This window comes from Ornithorhynchus anatinus, chromosome 3 (genome assembly GCF_004115215.2).
Source record: "Ornithorhynchus anatinus isolate Pmale09 chromosome 3, mOrnAna1.pri.v4, whole genome shotgun sequence".
NCBI classification, from domain to species: Eukaryota; Metazoa; Chordata; class Mammalia; order Monotremata; family Ornithorhynchidae; genus Ornithorhynchus; species Ornithorhynchus anatinus.
The window spans coordinates 48,346,833-48,365,281 of record NC_041730.1 but is presented as its reverse complement, the minus strand read 5'-3'; the positions used below and the strand labels follow the sequence as shown (position 1 = coordinate 48,365,281).

Genomic DNA, 18,449 nt, shown 5'->3' with positions numbered 1-18,449 from the left:
TCTTCGGAAACCTCTGTTTAACCGCTCCCTTCTCTTAGCATTAAACTAAAACTCCTCTTATAGTTGCTTTTAAGGCCTTGCGCCAGTTGTCTCCCGGTCCGTCTTCTCCCTCCTCCCGTACCACGCTCTCCATTCCTCCCAAGCCGACGTTATGGCGTCTTGCTCCTGACTCTCCCGTGGTGCATCCCGTTGCTCTCCCCTCTCCCCCTGCAAGGAAGTACCTCCACTTTCAAAACCTAGCGAACAAAGCATGGGCCAGGGAGTCCGAGGACCTGAGTTCTAATCCCGCCTCTGCCACTTGTCAGCCGGATGACCCGGGACGGATCGCTTCTCTGTGCCTCAGTTACCTCCTCTGTAAACTGGGGATCGACTCCTACTCTCTCCCCTTAGACTCCCAAGACCCACGTGGGGCAGGGACTGCGTCCGCCCCGATTATCTCTCTACGTAACTCGGTGCCCGGTACGGGGCTTGGCAGGTGGTAGATGCTTAAGAATTGCTATTATTACTCGTAATCGTAATCTGCCAAACCGTCTTCGCCCCCTTCTCCAGTGCCCGGCTCGAAAGCCACCCCTCGGGCCTTCCCCGGTGAGTCGCACTTGGCTAGTCGAGTCATCCCGTCAGGCCCACTCGAACCCTCCTCCGTAGAGCCGCTAATTGCCGACTCTTGTTTTCATCACTTCTGTATCTCTGCTGTCTCTCTTGCGGCATTAGCGACTCGGTTCTCTCCCGCCCCGGTTTTTCCTCTCCTCAGCACGGGGCAGACCCTACCAAGAAAAACAGAGATGGGAATACTCCCTTAGACCTGGTGAAGGATGGAGACACGGATATCCAGGACCTACTCCGGGGAGACGCCGCTCTGCTGGATGCCGCCAAGAAGGGCTGCCTAGCTCGAGTGAAGAAGCTGTCTTCCCCGGATAACGTCAACTGTCGGGACACCCAGGGCAGACACTCGACCCCATTGCATTTAGCAGGTCGGTGAGAAGGCCAGGCCCGGGATAAGCGTCGAGGCGTAATCCGGCCCGGTCGGGCTCAGATTGAACGGCTCACCTTGGCTCCCTGTCAGGGCGGTGTCCGCCCCCCGCCCCGCCGTGGCCCCTCTGAATTGCGCCCTGGACGGGGCCCACGCTTCTCTCAGCCTCTCAAGGGCATCAGTCAGTTGGGGCTGGCTTAGCCGGAGCCCTGAAGGGTAGCCATCTCACCCCAGGCTAGCTCCGGTGCCCCCGATGATTCCCCTTCTGCCGGCTCTCGCCCATCTTTCTGTTTTCTCAGGCTCCCGCTGTTGTCTGCGTGTCCCCCTTTTCCTGGAGCCTAGGTAGACGCGGTCAACCAGTCACAGTGTGTTTTAAGAATTCCCTCAAGGAAGGAGATTCTACTGGGAATTTAAGCACAGCGAGGTGGGGGGCTTTTCCCCCGCGAACTTTAAGCAGTAAAAGTCATTTTGAGAGGGATTTTTCTCTTTCCTTCCTTTCCCGCGCTCAGCTGGCTATAACAACCTGGAGGTGGCCGAATACCTCCTGCAGCACGGCGCCGACGTCAACGCCCAGGACAAGGGGGGCCTGATCCCCTTGCACAATGCAGCGTCCTATGGGGTAAGTCACCTGACGCCCCTTTCCTTGGAGACGGCCGCGTCGCTCACCGGCCGATCCCGGGCGTCTGGGTCCTTCCGGCACCCTTCGACCTTTTGGGGGTGAGCCCTCCCCTCCGGAGCAGCCCGGGGGAAACTCCCCTTCGGCTGCCGGGGAGGGTCCTCCCCGAACCCAGGAGGCCGAGCCGCGGGGTCTCCGTAGCTCTCAGAGGCCGTTCGCCCTCCTCGCTGGTTAGAGTTGGGCGGAGAATTAAATTTCCTCAGGGGATTTGCAGCCCCCGAATTCTAAAATAAGTCAGGGCAGCATGCAAGAGTATGTGCCTGACCCGTCTGCCGCTTGTCTTTCCAAAAGCTGACATTCCCCACTCCCGGGGTCTGTCTTTGGAAAGGAAAACCGCACGTCCCACCCTAAATTGATTCGACCCCAATTCGTGGGGCACCGTTGTTCTCATCTGTTTTGTTTTTCCCACCGAAACACTTCCTTGAAAATGCCGGAGAAGTCCCCCCGAACTAAGCCCCGAATCTTCAGGGCGGGCGGGTGGGTCCTGCTCCGCCAGGAAGGCGTTGCTGTTTTCCCCGGGTTTCCAGAGGGAGCTTGAGAATAGATGTGACCGGGGCGGTTCCTCTTCCAGCACGTCGACGTGGCCGCGTTACTCATCAAGTACCAGGCGTGTGTCAACGCCACGGACAAATGGGCTTTCACCCCTCTGCACGAGGCGGCCCAGAAGGGAAGGACGCAGCTCTGCTCTCTGCTGTTGATCCACGGTGCTGACCCCGCCCTGAAAAACCAGGAAGGACAAACGCCGTTAGACCTGGTTACCGTAAGTGACCGGCTCACGGAGGACCCGGACGCTTCCCTCCCTCGGCCTCGGCTGCTGGAGTCCATCAGGCGGAGTCACCCGAGGGTGGGCGGACCGGGGGCGGGCCGGGGAGGGAAAAGGAGGAAGGAGCAGCAGCATGGGTTGGGCGCTGCGGGTTCCCTCGCGTTCCTCCACGGGGCCAGCCGCGGCGGCGCTCGGCCTCCGTCCTCCCCATTGCGCCGCACCCGTAAGGGGCCGGAGAGTATCCGCAGGTGCCGACTTTGACGCCGGCAGAAGCGGGTCCCAAGGAGCTGGGTCGGATCTGGCCCGGCCCCGGGGGACGTGATGCGAACGGTGCTGAACCGAGCCTTCCCGTCCGGCCCTAAGCCTCAGGCTTCTCCCTCGTTAGGAACGAGGCTGTATTTTAATAGTAACGGGATAGCACCGAAAATACGTTCCGCTTGGTTTTTCCTGCCCAAGGTCAGCAGCTTGGGGCCTAAGTGCTCTGCGCACAGTAAACGCTTGGGAAATACGCTCGAATGAATGAAATGTCCCCCGCCCTGGGGGCGGGGAGATGTAAAAAATGGAAATTCATCTCTTTCTGACAGAGGGGTGTTTCCCCGGCCCCGCAGGTACGGTAGGGTGAAAAAATCATTTTGTATCGACGGCGCGTCTAGCTTGTTTAGAAATACAGTAGGACACATATTTATTTGTCTACCGACTGTGGGATCGTACTCTCCCAGGCGCGCAGTGCGGTGCTCTGCACACGGTTAAGCGCTCAGTAAATTCCGTCGGTTGCCTGACTGATGATGGGAAATGCGGAGGGTGCTTGGAGTGAAGTGGGGTGATCCCAATAGGAGAAAGACGGTCAATCGGGGATACGGTGCCACAGATCATTCCAAAGCCCCAGCGGATCTGGCCGTCCGTGGTCAGGCGAGTGAATAAACGCAAACCTCAGCGTAGGGGAAGACGTTCCCAAGTTTAGGGTTTGCCCTGCCGCGGAGGGATTTCCGGTGCTCCGCTGGGGCTCTGAGCCGTCCTGGCCCGAGACTTTGGCTTCCCCTGTTATCCGCTCATCCCATCGCCCCCGAGTCACGGGGCAGACCGGGCCGGCCAGGAAGCGGCCGACCTTTCCCAGTCTTCTCTGCCCTCCTGCCCTGCACCTGGGCAAAGATGAGCCCCTTCACGTTCGCTCCCGGTGCACTGTGACGAGATCCCGGTTCCGTCACGTTGGAGATTTTCACTCTTCAGAAAGGGTGGAGAGTTCGGGGCTGAAGTTGAGAGAGAAAAATGGCTGATCGAAATAACTTCCTTGTATTTACTTATAACGGTAGCGATGATGGTCTCTCTTAAACGCTTCCTGTGTGTCAGGCGCCGTTCTAAGCGCCGGGGTGGATACAGGCTAACGGGGTTGGATGCGGTCCCCGTCCCACGCGGGGCTCACCACCTCGATCCCCATTTTACAGGTGAAGTAACTGAGGCCCAGAGAAGTGAAGTGGCTCGCCCAGGGTTGCACAGCAAACCGGTGGCCGAGCCAGGATCGGACCCCAGGTCCTTCTGCCTCCCGGGCCCGGGTTCCCCCCACTAGGCCGTGCTCCTGCTGCTGCTCGTGCATGAGTAAAGGCCCGTTCTGGGAGTCGCGCCCGCCCGTTGCTCTGAACGGGACCTGGCCGGCTGCAGAGAGACAGGCCAGCAGCTGGGCGGGCGGGAATTGTATCGCTCCAACCGCCCCTCTGCCCTTCTCTTCCCTCAGGCGGATGACGTCAGCGCCCTGCTGGCAGCGGCCATGCCCCCCTCCGCCCTGCCGTCGTGTTACAAACCTCAGGTGATCAACGTTTCCCAGGCCCCCGGGGCTGCTTCTGGGTCTCTGGCCTCTGGGCCGTCCAGTCCGTCCAGCCTCTCGGCGGCCAGCAGCCTGGACAACCTGTCCGGCAGCTTTGCGGAACTCTCTTCGATCGTGCCCCCCGGCGGAGCCGAGGGGGCCGCCGGCCTGGATAAAAAGGAAGGTGAGGGTGGCTCGGCCGTTCTTCCCGTCCTCCAACGGGGGCCCGTCCCCGCTTCAGCGATCGCTCGTGAGAATGGTGTCGGGCCAGAGCCGTCGTCCATAGAGCCCGTGACTCTGTCTCTGATGCTCCGGGGGACCTCGGGGACCTCAGGTGCTCTCTGTCCTCCCGGACCACCCATCCTTTCGCTTAGAGATGGACTTTCCAACACCCCCCTTCCTCTCCCTTCGGACAGCTCATCCAAAAATCGATCCATCGGTGGTATTTATTGAGCACTTACCACGTGCCGGGCGCTGGGCGGAGAGCTTGGGAGGGTACGGTACGACGCTGCCGGTAGACACGTTCCCCGCCCTCGGCGAGCTTACGGTCTGGAGGAATCGTAACCACAGTAGTATCCAAACCCTTCTTCAGTCTGCTATTTTTGACCCAGCCAGGTCCCCTGGGAACAGTGAAGAAGAAGGATGATAGTAAAGGTGGTATGTTAAACGCTCACTCTGTGCCAAGCACTGTACTAAACCCCAGGGGAGATGGAAGACAGGTTGGACGCAGTCCCCGTCCCACGTGTGGGGCCCACAGTCGAAGTAAGAAGGAGAACAGGTATCAAACCCCCAGTTTACAGGCGAGGAAACAGAAGCCAGGGCAGGGGACCAGCCCAGGGTCATAGAGCAGGCAAGAGATAGATCCGGAATTAGAACCCGGGTCCTCCGACTCGCGGGCCTGCGCTGTTTCCACCGGGCCGCACTGCTCCTCTCCAATCCCATCTGCTTGCCACGCGCAGGGCGAAGCGCTCCTTTCGTTTGTTTTGCCCCCTCTGAGTTTCAGTAGGGTCGTGGATCTGGTGACTGTTCACCGAGTCTTCTGTGCATAATCATCGTTATTTCGCCTCTATTCTTCCAGTTCTAGGAGCTCCTACATATTTAGTCAACCTCAGAAGTGAGCTTCCGCTCCTTTCCGTTCATCCTGGCTTCTCCACCCTACGTCCTCCCGTCTGCGTCGACCGCGCCCTAGGCCGCGAACACCTTAAGCGCTTTGCTGCCCACCCTGGCCCTGCCGCGCTTACGCAAATATCCCCGTGCTCTGTTTTAATTTCTGCCTCCCCCTGTGGACCGCAAGCTCCCGGTGGGCAGAAATTGTGTCTACTGATACTCTGCTGTACTGTTCTTTTCCAAGCCCGGGGTTCAGTAAATGTTCAGTAATTACCACCGATGGACTGATCGGTCCACGAACGCCTCAGGGAAACAGCTCACAGCTGACGGGAGGAAGCTCAGGAAGAGTTTGAAAAGTTTTAAGATCTCAGAGCTGACTCTCCCGATTTTTATAGATAAAAACGCACGACCGCCCAGGGGTGTTGGTTCGTGAGTCGTTGACAGCGATGTTCCTCTCGAATGAGGTGTAAAACTTCATTTTTTCTGGTGAAGATATATCGAGGGAGACGAAATTTCCAGAGAGAATTCTGACTCGCCGAGCTCTAACAGCAGCCTTGTTTCTGTTCAGCCCCCGGTATAGATTTTAGTATCGACCACTTTGTGAGGAATCTTGGACTGGAGCACCTAATCGACGTATTTGAGCGAGAGCAGGTGAGTGGCTGTGTCGGTTCTTGCAGATTCTTGAGTGGTTGGCCATCTGCAAGGGGGCAGGTGACTGTGCTTCCTTAGGGGAGCTCCTCGAAATCTCTGACGGAAGAACACGGTGGAGAGAGGGTAGCTTTTTAATAGCAAAATAGGGCCTAAGACAGTCCGACTGACGTCGACGTGGTCTGACCGTGACGTTTCCACAGTGTGGTGGCGCAAAATCTACCAGCCAGTAGCCCTTTTAGCTGGCTATTTGGGTCTCCTGGCTTTATCCTAAGGAAACGTCTCTCACGCACACTGTCGAGAAATATCTCTCATTTCATTCATTCATTCAATAGTATTTATTGAGCGCTTACTATGTGCAGAGCACTGCACTAAGCGCTTGGAATTACAAATCGGTAACAGATAGAGACAGTCCCTGCCCTTTGACGGGCTTACGGTCTAGTCGAGGGAGACAGACAAGAACAATAGCAAAAATAGAATCAATCAACCTCTCCAGTTAGACCTCCGTGGTAGTTCCTTCCATGTTAGCGTGATGAGAAAATAATTTTGCTGTCCTCTTTTTGTATCCAGGGGTCGAGTGAAAATACATTTCCTTTGAGCGTCATCAAATTAACTTGTAATTCCCCGTGCTCAACTCTGACGCGAAGTGCTCTTTGGGACTCTGATAGATGAATAATGTCGATTTCTGCCCCGTGTAAAAAAAAAAAAAATCTTAAGTTTGGGTCTGTGCTCTCTAGATCACCCTGGACGTGTTGGTGGAGATGGGGCACAGAGAGCTGAAGGAGATTGGGGTCAATGCCTACGGCCACAGGCACAGGATCATTAAAGGAGTTGAAAGGCTTATCTCTGGCCAACAAGGTATCGTGTTTTTGTTACGCAGCCGGGCTCCTCAATTTGGGGGCGTTATTTCTGAAGCCTGGCTCCTGTTCAGTTGAGCCGTCTCCAGGGCTGGCGGCACGAGGGTTTCATACTCAACCTGGGTGTCCGTCGCGGCGGGGTGCGGAGATTGAGGGGGGCGGTGAAAGAGACATTTCTCGTCAGTGGATGTGTAAGTGGGGAGCAGAGACTTCTCTTGAAAGCGACTGAGTGTGTGAGAGACATTTCTTGATCGTATATGTATATTTGAGACATTCCTCGAGAGGGAGTGCGAGACATTTTTCGCCTGTGTGACATCTCTCAACTGAGAGGCATTTCTCTTGAGAGCGTGCGACACGTTTTCCTCGACACTGAGTGTGAGATTTTCCTCGACAGTGAGAGAGATATCTCGACAGTGTGTGTGAGAGGTGTTTCTTGACCCCGTGTGAGACGTTCCTTGACAGTGTGTGGGACATTTTCCTCGACAGCGAGTGTGAGACATTTTCCTCGACAGTGAAGGTGAGATTTTTCTCGATAGTGAGAGAGATATTTCTCGACAGTGTGCGTGAGAGACGTTTCCTGACTCTGAGACGTTGCTTGACGTTTTGTCTGACGTTTCTTGACGTTGCGTGACGTTTCTTGACAGCGTGCGTGAGACATTACAGCACGTGTGTGAAACAGACATTTCTGTGACAGTGCACGTGTGGGAGCCATTTCTCGACATCGGATGAGTGTGAAAGACACTTCTCGACCACGTTTGCGTGTGTGCGAGATTTCTCGGCTGCATGTGCGGTGTGAGAGACAGTCCTCGGCAGTGCACGAGAGAGAGTTCCCATCAGTGCGTGCGTGAGAGACGTTTCTCGACGGCTGAAGAGAGAAGCCCCTCAGATCCAGGGAGCAGAGCCTGTTGATATACTCTTCCCAAGAAATTCTCTAAGGCGTGCCGTGTTAAGATTTGCAAGCCGAAACCGTCGTTCTCTCTCCTTGGGGCCGTCCACCCTCCACCACCCGTATCGGGTTTGGGCACTGTTTCTTTCAGTGGGGGACTTCACGGCCACCACTTAGCTGAATAAACCGTTGGAGTTAACGCCGACGCTCTCAGACGTGATTTGCTCCCCTTCCCGTCCGTGCAGCGTGGTATCCTAAAGTCGATTTGATATTGGTAAGGTCGTCTCCCTTTGCGTGTGTATCGTAGGTCTCAATCCCTACTTGACTCTGAATACTTCTGGGAGTGGGACAATTCTCATCGATCTGTCTCCTGAAGATAAAGAATTTCAGTCCGTGGAAGAAGAGGTATGTCATCGGGCTCTCGAAATGCCGTGGAAAGGGGAGGCAAGAGGATTGCACCTCTAGATCCCCGAGATCGCAAACCAGACCTCTGCACTCAGGCCTCGCCTACAGCAGTGGATGTGTTTGGGTTCGGTTTTTGTTTCGGTCTTTTAACGGGATTTGGGAAGCGGTTACTATGTGCCGGGCGCTTTACTAAGCACTCTGAGAGATAGAAGCTAATCAGGTTGGACCCAGTCCCCCTTCCCACGTGGGGCTCCCGGTCTTAACCCCCGTTTTCCGGCGGAGGGAACCGAGGCCCAGGGAAGTTACGTGACTTACCCGAAGTGCCACAGCCGGCAAGGGGAGGAGCTGGGACTGGAACCCAGGTCCTCTGGCTCCCGGGGCCGGGCTCGCTCCACCAAGCCACGCCGCTCCCCGTTCTCAGGACCCCCGGGTCCGCCAGAGTTGGTTTGCGCCAGTCCAAGTTGGACGTTGAGAGGATCGAAGGCAAGGCTCGTGTCTTTTATCCTGCGGTAACGCTCCCAGAGACCTTGCACGGGACTCTGCAGTCGGTCCGTCGTATTTATTGAGTGCTTACTCTGTGTGGGGCACTTGGGAGAGTGTTGTATAACTGTGCGAGACACATTCCCGCCCACGGTGGACCTAACGGTCTAGAGAAGGCATTCGGTAACGGACAGTGACGACAACTTTGGTAAACCACCCCTTTACCGCTGACTCCAGGACTGCAGTAGATGTCAGTTTGACGACGACAGTTTGCCGCTTCCCTGGGTTTAATGCTCTGGGGGCATCGCTGCCGAGACGGCCGTTGAGACTAGTTGCCGGGATCACCTGGTGCTCCCGGGGTCTCTCGTTTCTCCGTGAGCTTCTGGGGGTCGGCGCCTTCTCCGTTTCCGGATTGAAAGCCTCGGCGACGAGACGCCGCCCCGTCAGCCGCGCGACCCGCAGTCTGAAGAGTCTCTCTTTCCGCAGATGCAGAGCACCGTCCGAGAGCACAGAGACGGTGGCCATGCCGGGGGGGTCTTCAACAGATACAATATTCTCAAGGTAAGGCTTTTTGGGGTTTTTTTTTTAATCGGCTCGTTTCGCCGTCGACGGATGAGCGGAACGTATTGAGCGCCTGCTGGGTGCGGGGCGTTCAGGAGCCGAAGATACGCACACCTCCTCGCTAGGAGCCACTTCCTCGCTGGGTCCTGCTCTTCCCAAGCAGGAAGATGCCCTGTGGTTAAAGTGGAGGCCGGCCCAAGGTCTGAAAAGGGACGGCGACGTCAGACTCCAAATTGAATTGCGGCAAACGTTAGCCGGTTTGGTGGGCGTCGACCTAACCTTTCCGTCCTGCGGATGCGATGGCGCACGCTGTCCCGGCGGTTCCGGGTGCGCTGATGCCCCGGGAATTTCCGAGTGCCCCAGGGTGGTGTCATTAGGTAATTAAGCAGTCGGATGGATCCTTTTTTCTTTTTTTTAGCATGTCAGACGCTATTCTCAACCCTGCTTCCTTGTCCTCTAGACTCTAAGCCCGTAGCGGGCGGGGAATGTGTCTGTCATATCGTTATGCCCTACTCTCCCAGGCGCTCAGTACAGTGTTCCACCCACGGGAAGCGCTCAGTAAACACCATCGACTGACTGACTACGAGGCGACTAGGCCGGACGCGGTCCCCGGCCCGCGCGGGGCTCACGGCCTCAGTAGGAGGGAGAACGGGCATCGCATCCCCGTTTTACAGCGGAGGAAGCCGCGGCTCGGAGATCAGTGACCTGCCCGAGGTCACGCGGCAAGAGTTTGGCGGGGCCGAGATTAGAACCCAGGTCCTTCCGACTCCCAGGCCTGTGCTCTCTCCTGACGGGTCAGTCAGCGGCGTTTACCGAGCACTTCCTGTGTGCACAACCCTGTGCTGAGCACTTGGGAGGCCCGGGCAGCGTCGGGATTCTCCGTCTCTTCTCTCTGAGAGCTGGCGGCTCGGAGCCGGAGAGAATTAGAGCTGACTCGATCGTAGCGTTAACGGTGATCGTTCAGCAGAAGCTCAAGCCGGATTCCAGGATACCGCCCCGTCTCTCTTCTTGCACTCCTTCTCGGCTTCGTCTTGGGGTCCCCGCCCCTCCCGAAATACCGCTCTGTAATAATACTTGTTAAGCGCTAACTCCACGTCACCATACTAAGCGATGGGGTAGTTGCAAGCAAATGACTGTTCACCCAGCTGGCCCGCAGTCCCCTAAAGGAAAAGTCATCCCTTGTCTCTGGGTTGTTGGGTCTTTTTGGTTTGGTTTGGTTTGTTTTTGGGGAGGGGAGGTTGTTTTACTTTTTCCCATCTCATTCCCCAAATTCTCCCCCGAAATTAGCCGTGCTGCAGCTCGAGTCACACAGCAGCCTCCTCCCAAGATAGGTGTTGAGATGAGCCGCTAGAGGTTTCCAGAAACGGTGCACCCTGACTTTTCCCATTGTGCGGGAGGGCGATTCTTCCGGAATCCCGCGTCCGAGAGAAGCTCGCCTTGCGGGGCCCAGCCCTCTCACCCGCACCTCTTTCTCCTGACGCCACATCACCGAAGCCGTCAGAGAGTATTCCCTAATTCTGCCATCTTGCCCCAGCCCAATTTGCGGGGAAAACTGGCAGCCTGACAGAAAGAGGTCGGAGGATAATCATTGTTCTGGTATTGGTTAAGCGCTTCCCAGGTGCCAGGCACTGTATTGAGCGCTGGAATGGATATAAGCAAATGGGGTTGGACACGGTTCCTGTCTCCGGTGGGGCTCACTGTCTCGATCCCCATTTTACAGATGAGGGAAGTGGGCCCAGAGAAGTGAAGTGACTTGCTCGGGGTCACGCAGCTGACGGGTGGCGGAGCCGGGATTAGAACCCGTGACCTCGTGACGCCCGGGCTCTCTCCACTTCGCCGTGCTGCTTCTCCGCAGGGAGCCCTGGGACGTTTCAACGGGTGACCTCTGTCCTTCAGAACGAGTGTTTCTCAGTTGAAACTCCAAATGTGCTTGCCTCGTGGAAGGGATGGAGCCGTCGATCAAGGAGTATTGAGCGATTTGAGCAGGCCACTGTAATAAGCGCTTTGGGAGGGGACAATATAACAGCGGGCAGACCCGAGCCCTCCGTCCACGAGGGGCTTACGGTCCGAGGGGCCCCCGGGTGCCTCGGTTGCCTCGAACGTGACAGCCTTCCCTGCTCACTGGGGCGAGAGCAGCCTGACTCCCAGTCGCGGTCGGTCTTACAGATCCAGAAGGTGTGTAACAAAAAACTGTGGGAGAGATACACCCACCGGAGGGAAGAGGTGTCGGAAGAAAACCACAACCACGCGAACGAGAGGATGCTGTTTCACGGTAGGACCTGGCCGTCTCCCCCCGCGCATCCCCCCACCCCGGATTTAAGCGACCGATCCCCCCCGCGTCTAGGAAAGAGCGCAGTCGAGCTCAGGACGTTGTTGTGAGCCTCCGGCGTCATACCGCCGAGGTTTGGCTCGGCACGGGGGACCCGTTCAGTGTTGACGTGGGGGCGCCCCAGTGCTTGGAACAGTGCTTGGCACCTAGTAAGCGCTTAACAAATGCCATCATTTATATTGGCATAGTGAGAGAAACGCTCTCACCCCCCACGACCCCGATCTGTTGCTCTGTACAGTGGCCAGGAACACTTTTTAGGACTGGATTCGCAGGCGGGCTCCGAGCCATCCGGATGCGCGGACACCCGCCGCTTTCCTGCGTGGATCAGCGCCGTTTAGTGAGCGCTTCCCGTGCGCCGAGCCCTGACCTAAGCACTTGGGAGAGTACCCTGCGGCAGAGTTGGTCGACACCTTCCCCGTAGTGGGCGAACCCCCATCCGGAAGGCGTCCCTAAGACAGCAGCAGGCACGGGCTTCGATAGTACTTATCGAGCGCTTACTATGCGCAGAGCACCATACCGAGCGCTGGGAATGGACATTTCGGCACCAGAGAGAGACCGCCCCTGCCCGACGTCGGGTTCACGGTCTAATCGGGGGAGACAGACGAAACCAGAACGAAACAAAAACAAGACAACGTTATCACGATAAATAGAATGGGGGGGGTGCACCTCATTAACAAAATAAATAGGGTTATGAGTGATATATACAAATGAGCACAGTGCTGAGGGGAAGGGGGGAGAGGGATCTGTTTATTTTTACCGCGTGCCAGGCAACCGGCCTAAGCGCTAGGGTGGACGCGAACAGATGGGGTCGGACGCGGTCCCCGTCCCACGTGGCGCTCGCGACCTCGATCCCCACTAACTCGCTGCGGGGTAGTTAGTAATAATGATAACATTGGTATTTGTTAAGTGCTTACTGTGTGCCGAGCGCTGGGGGAGATACGGGGTCATCAGATTGTCCCCCGTGAGGCTCCCGGTCTTCATCCCCATTTTCCAGATGAGGGAACCGAGGCCCCGAGAAGTGAAGCGACTCACCCACGGTCCCACGGCCGACAAGCGGCAGAGCCGGGACTCGAACCCACGACCTTGGCCTCCCAAGCCCGGGCTCTTTCCCCCGAGCCACGCTTCTTCTCTGTCAGTGACCCCAGAGGTTTGGAACGACGTTGGGCGGAGCGGAGTTGAGTGGCAGATTTCCCTGGGCCGCCCCCGACCCTGAGCCTTTGATGTTGCAGGTTCTCCGTTCGTGAACGCCATCATCCACCGAGGGTTTGACGAGAGGCACGCCTACATAGGCGGGATGTTCGGAGCTGGGATCTACTTCGCCGAAAACTCTTCCAAAAGCAATCAGTACGTGTACGGGATCGGAGGCGGCACCGGCTGTCCCATCCACAAGGATAGGTCCTGTTACGTCTGCCACCGGTAAGAGGTCGCCGTCGGGCCGGGAGTTGAGGCCCGCGGGCCCGTCGGGACTCTCCCCGGAGGAGGGAGGCGTAGAAAGCACCCGGACGGCCATCGGTTCCGATCCCGGCGCCTTTAGTCCCACTCCCCGCCCAGACTTCCCGGCGCGCGTCCGCGGGCCCAGCCGCCGAGCCTCCAGATCTGCGTTCTTTTTTTCAAAAACGGTGTTCGTTAAGCGCTTCCCTGTGCCGGGCGCCGTACTGGGCGCTGGGGCGGATACACGCTAGTCAGGTTGGACACGGTCCCTGTCCCCCCGCGGGACTCACGGTCTTAATCCTCAGGTTCGGGGTGAGGTAACCGAGGCCCGGAGCTGTTGGGATCCGCCCACGGACCACGCTCTGTACACCTCTTGAACTCCCCCGAGCGCTTAGTAGAGGGTTCTTCACGTAAGCGCTCAATAGATACGGTGGAACGTGAGCTCCCGGTGGGCGGGGAATGTCAGCTCTTTACTGATTGCGGGGCTCTGCCCTCAGCAAGGGTTTAATAAATACGAAGGGATGGATGAATTGACGTAATGCCTCCCCAGAAGAGTCTCGCGGGCACCGATCTGCTGTGGCCTTCCATCGGTCCGCCGGGGTCCGGGGCTTCGAGGGCCGGGCCCGGGTCCCCCCGGGAATAATAATAATAATGTTGGTATCTGTTAAGCGCTTACTACGTGCAGAGCACTGTTCCGAGTGCAGGGGTAGATGCAGGGTCATCGGGTTGTCCCCCGTGAGGCTCACGATCTTCATCCCCGTTTTCCGGATGAGGGAACTGAGGCCCAGAGAAGTGAAGTGACTTGCCCACAGTCACACAGCTGACGAGCGGCAAAGCTGGGATTTGAACCCATGACCTCTGCCTCCCAAGCCCGGGCTCTTTCCAAGGAACCACGCTGCTTCTCTCCCGAGGCACGTGACCCCCGCCCCCCTCGACCCTGGACGTCGGCCCCTGGGAACCGAGTTCATCGGAGGCACCTCCTCGGGTCGGCTCGTTCCCCGAAGCAGCTCCAGAACCACTCAGAGGGCTTCCAAAAGGATTTTTACGTGGGTTTCCGGAGCGAGGAAATCCTTGTCTCTGTCTCCCGGCCGCCTGCCCGAGCCTTCCCCTCCCTCTCCCTCAGATCCCCAACGCCCCCCGCGTCCGAACTTGCGCTTCAGGCCCAGCCCCGGCCCCCTCCATGGCGTCTCCTTCCCCGCTCCCTCCCGCTGCGAAGGACCCCCCCCCACCCCGTTCCCCATCGACCACCAGACTCTCTACCCGGGATCCGAGTCCCGGCGACGGCGGAGGCCTCCCCGGCCCGAGGCGGGCCCAAGCGGTGGGTGAGAGGCGGCCCGGCCCGGTGGTTAGGGCTCGGACCTGGAAGTCGGAGGCCATGGGTTCTAATCCCCGCCCGGCCACGCGTCGGCCGCGTGACCTCGAGCGAGTCGCTTCACTTCTGCGTGCCCGTCGCCTCAGCTGTAACATGGGGACTGAGACACGTGGGGCGGGGACCGAGACACGTGGGGCGGGGACCGTGTCCGACCCCGTTGGCTCTTCTCACCCGGTGCTCAGTGTAGTGTCTGGCACGTAGTAAGCGCTTAACGGATACCCTATTCCTTATAGGGCAGGGCAGGGTGGGCGGGAGCCTCGGGGAAGGAGGACGGTGCCGTAGACCCCCGGCTCCTCTCGTCCTGTTGGGTCGACTTGGTAAAAGCCACGGGGCCCGCAACCCCCGGAACGGGAATGTTTTTCAGAGAAAATTTGGAAACGGGTCACGGCGGTAAGCGCTTCCTTGACGGAAGGCCTGTGCCGACCCCTGACTCGCACCCATCTCTCCCCCCCTCGCAGCCAGCTCCCCTTCTCGACGGCGGGGACAGGGGCGAGGCGGAGCAGGAGAAGGTGGAGCCACGTCCCGGAAAAGGGCCGGAGAGGGTAGACCTCTCTCCGGCGAGGGGGCCCGGCTCCTCGGCCGTGCCCAGCGGCCTCGGCGACGCCTTCCCCTTCTCCGTTGCAGGCAGTTGCTGTTTTGCCGGGTGACTCTGGGCAAGTCTTTCCTGCAGTTCAGCGCGATGAAGATGGCCCACTCCCCGCCGGGCCACCACTCGGTCACCGGCAGACCCAGCGTCAACGGCCTCGCCTTGGCCGAGTACGTCATTTACCGAGGAGAGCAGGTCGGGACCGCTTGGGTTCGATGGTCGTTTTTCCGTTCCGAGGCGCCTGGCCCTACCCGCCCGTCGGTCCGCTTCCCCCCACCCCGGCCCCCAGGGGGCTGCGGACGCTTCTCCCCTCCCCCCGCCCCAGACTCGCACCCAGAGCCGGGGGAGACGGGCGACCGGACGTGGCCCGCCTAAGAGATGCCCTTGCTGGGGGATGCCGGGATCTCTCCCGGTGTGGGATCGGAGTAGACGGCGCAGGCCCTCGAGTCTCCCCGTCTAGCGTCGATAGGCCCATGGGTGCGCCCTTTTTTCTTGTTTCTTTTTCATTTCAATCGACGCCACTGACCGAATACCTCGGGGTTCCGCGGCTGTCTGTCTTCCAGGCCTATCCGGAGTACGTGATCTCATACCAGATCGTGAAGCCCGAAACTACCCCCGAAGGATAAGGGGACGCCCCCCGACTGCGTCGGGACCCCGCCCGGCCCGCCCGCGACAACGTCGGAGCGGCCGGGAACCGCCCGACTCGGCCGACCGGCGGCCCGCGACGCGAATGAGGCCTAATGTTCCAACTGGACGGAACCTGGACGCCGTACGGGCTTTTCTACACGTTTCCCGTTTTTCAGCACTTTAACAGATGTCGTTCCGGGTTAAACCGGGTTTGTTGTCTGTACTAAATTATAAAGAGAGTTAACTTGAACCTTTTTCTACATTCCTCCGCAGAGTCTAAGCGGACTCGTAGTGCCCGCAACGGGAAGCTGTCTTACCGAGACTGGGTTTTGGGAAACGCGGCCTTTACGCCGAATACGATTCCATTTGTAAAACTGTAAATAAGAGCTTTTTGTACCAGCCCGGTATTTATTCGCGCTGCTTTGTGACACGGACCGACCGTTGCGGCCCGACGGCCCGGAACGGAGGGTGGCCTTCCCGGTCGCGCCCCGGGCGGCCGACGGCCCCCCGGAACCCGCCCGTATCGCCCCGTCCCCGAGGCGGGACCGCCCCCGTCCTGTTCGGTGTGCAAGCAGAACGTGGGTCTCCGTTCCCCCAAAACCCTGGAGTTTCTCCGTAGCGGCGTCTGTATGTGAGATAGTAGGCAGGTGTTTGTTATTTCCCGTGGCCGCCCGTAGATTCCTGTTCTGGAGGCAACGGTGGGAGGGGTGGGCGGTCATTTTCCAGACGACCCCCAGGTCCACGGCGGCGGGATCCGGGGCCGTCGGCCCGTGCCTTCTCCAGACGCCGCTCGTGGCCGTCCCCTCCCGGCCGGCAGCCCCCGTTCCTGGTTGAGGGTGGTCTCCCCTTTCCACCCGACCCCCGTCGGACTTGCTCAGCGAGCCGAGCCCTCTTGGCATCCGGCGGGGCCGGCTCACCGCCCTGGACCGCCCGCTTCCCGGCCCGGAGCCTCGCCCTCCCGCTCTCCGCCGGCCTCGCGGATGGAAAGTGCCGAAATCACCGGCGGCCTGGGACCGCGGGCCGATCGGGGTCGTCCCGTCTCCGGTTGGCCCTCGCGGCCGAAGGGCGGGACCCGGAGCCCCGATGAGGTCGAAGCCCCGGCCGGGGTCAGGAAACCACCGCCGCCTCGCGGGACCGACGGAACCGTGCCGTGCCCTACGCCGTCCCTCCCGGGCCTCTCCGGGACTCGGCAGCCACGGCTCAGCGGCGCGGGATGGACGGGATCCCGGAGCGAGGTCGAGGAATCAGCCGGGGCACGTAGGTCCCGCGGAGAGGGGCCGGCCGAGGCCCCGGTTCCGCCCGCCTCCCGTCGGGTGGAGTTTCTGCATGACAGACCTTGCTTTCTGGATGGTGGAGCCCAGACTCGTTCGTTCGTGACTCTCTAGTGCCGTCCGTGCTACCCGCTCCTCCCGGAGCGTACTGTATCCCCTGCCGTCTCCCCGCTGACGTCAATAAAACCGTTTCTTGGCCGTTTCCCGGGAGGCTCGGTCGTTCCGAGGACGAGGGAGCGCGCGGGAGGGTCTCCGAGGAGAACTTCCGATAGAAGTCGGGGATCAGGACGGCTCCCGCTGCACTCAGGAATGGGGCAAGTACAACCCGACACTCAACGGGGACGTTCCCTGCCCGCCTCGGGCGCACGGCCTGGAGGGGAGGGTCTCCTCAGGGTCGGGATCTGTCAGATCCCGGGGTGAAATTCCTCGATGGATACATCGCTGGAGCGGGAGGGCGGGGCCCTGGGCGGGGCGGATCCTTCCGACCTCCCCTCTCCTCTCATCCTAAAGGGGTGCCCGCCCGCCAGGCCCGTCGGAAGTAGCGCGTCTCCTCCCTTGAAAGCCGGCCCCGGCGGGAGGAATGATAATCGTGACGGTATTGGTGAGGCCCGTCTTGCGTGTCGAGCACTGTTCTAAGCGCTGCGTCAGATTGGAAGCACATCAGCTCGGACACGGTCCCAGGCCCCCATCTTGATCCCTGTCTCTCAGATGAGGGCGCTGAGGTGGAAGGAGACCAAGTGCCCGAGGTCCCAAGGCGGGGGAGTGGCGGAGGCTGAATTAGAACCCAGGTCCTGCTGTCTCCCAGGCCGTGACAGGGGGCGAGTGGGCGAGGGGGAGGATGGTGGTGACCGGCCGTTCCTTGCCCTGCGCTGGGGAGTCCCTTTACCGTCGGGCTTGGCTCCAAAACGAGGCCATCCGGGGAAAATGATCCCTTCTCCCCCAGCTCCGGCACCTCACGATCCTCTCCGTGAACGGCGTTCACTCATTTGAGCGCTTAGTACAGTGCTCTGCATGTAGTAAGCGCTCAGTAAATACGATTGAGGGAATGAATGCGATCCTCTGTACTGAGCGCTCACTGGGTGCAGAGCGCTGGGCGAAGCGCTTTCCCCTCTAGGCGGTTTGCAGAAATGGCGGCCGAGGGAAGAATCGTCATGATGTTGGTGTTTGTTAAGCGCTTACTCTGTGCCAAGCACCGTTCTAAGCGCGGGGGGGAGCCCAGTTACGAGAGAAGCAGCGTGGCTCAGTGGAAAGACCCCGGGCTTAGGACTCAGGGGTCATGGATTCTAATTCCGGCTCCACCACCTGTCAGCTGTGTGACTTTGGGCCAGTCACTTCACTTCTCGGTGCCTCAGTTCCCTCATCTGGGGATGAAGACTGTGATGCGGGACAACCTGATCACCCTGTATCTCCCCCAGCACTTAGAATGGTGCTCGGCACATAGGAAGCGCTTAACAGATACCAACATTATGATTATTATTAGGAGGCGGAGGCGGCCAGCTCCTAAGGGTTGACGCCCGGGGGACGGGCCGGTGGCAGGAGGGCCAGGCCCTGGTAGTCCGGTGGTCGCCCGGCAGGTCGGGGCGCACGTGGTGGGCGGTGCGGGACGGCCTTTGACCGCTGCGGGACCTGAGGCGGGTCACCACCGGTCTGTGCCTCAGTTACCTCATCTGTAAATTGGGGCC

General features: G+C 59.2%; 1 protein-coding gene across 3 annotated transcripts in view; it reads left to right on the top strand.

Moving 5' to 3' along the window:
• The window catches only part of TNKS2 (tankyrase 2), a 60,436-nt gene extending 43,466 nt beyond the window's left edge, over nucleotides 1-16,970 (top strand). For 2 of the 3 annotated variants that reach the window (XM_029059991.1, XM_029059990.1), the window contains exons 16-27: nucleotides 752-971; nucleotides 1,480-1,589; nucleotides 2,218-2,406; nucleotides 4,139-4,391; nucleotides 5,883-5,965; nucleotides 6,700-6,820; nucleotides 8,013-8,110; nucleotides 9,077-9,151; nucleotides 11,318-11,423; nucleotides 12,710-12,896; nucleotides 14,908-15,064; nucleotides 15,433-16,970. In XM_029059991.1, coding sequence (XP_028915824.1) covers nucleotides 752-971; nucleotides 1,480-1,589; nucleotides 2,218-2,406; nucleotides 4,139-4,391; nucleotides 5,883-5,965; nucleotides 6,700-6,820; nucleotides 8,013-8,110; nucleotides 9,077-9,151; nucleotides 11,318-11,423; nucleotides 12,710-12,896; nucleotides 14,908-15,064; nucleotides 15,433-15,495 — 1,662 coding nt within the window. In that variant the 3' untranslated portion in view covers nucleotides 15,496-16,970. The remainder of the gene's footprint in view (nucleotides 1-751; nucleotides 972-1,479; nucleotides 1,590-2,217; nucleotides 2,407-4,138; nucleotides 4,392-5,882; nucleotides 5,966-6,699; nucleotides 6,821-8,012; nucleotides 8,111-9,076; nucleotides 9,152-11,317; nucleotides 11,424-12,709; nucleotides 12,897-14,907; nucleotides 15,065-15,432) is intronic. The other variant, XM_029059992.1, reaches the window with a different exon arrangement.
• Nucleotides 16,971-18,449: the final 1,479 nt, after the last annotated feature.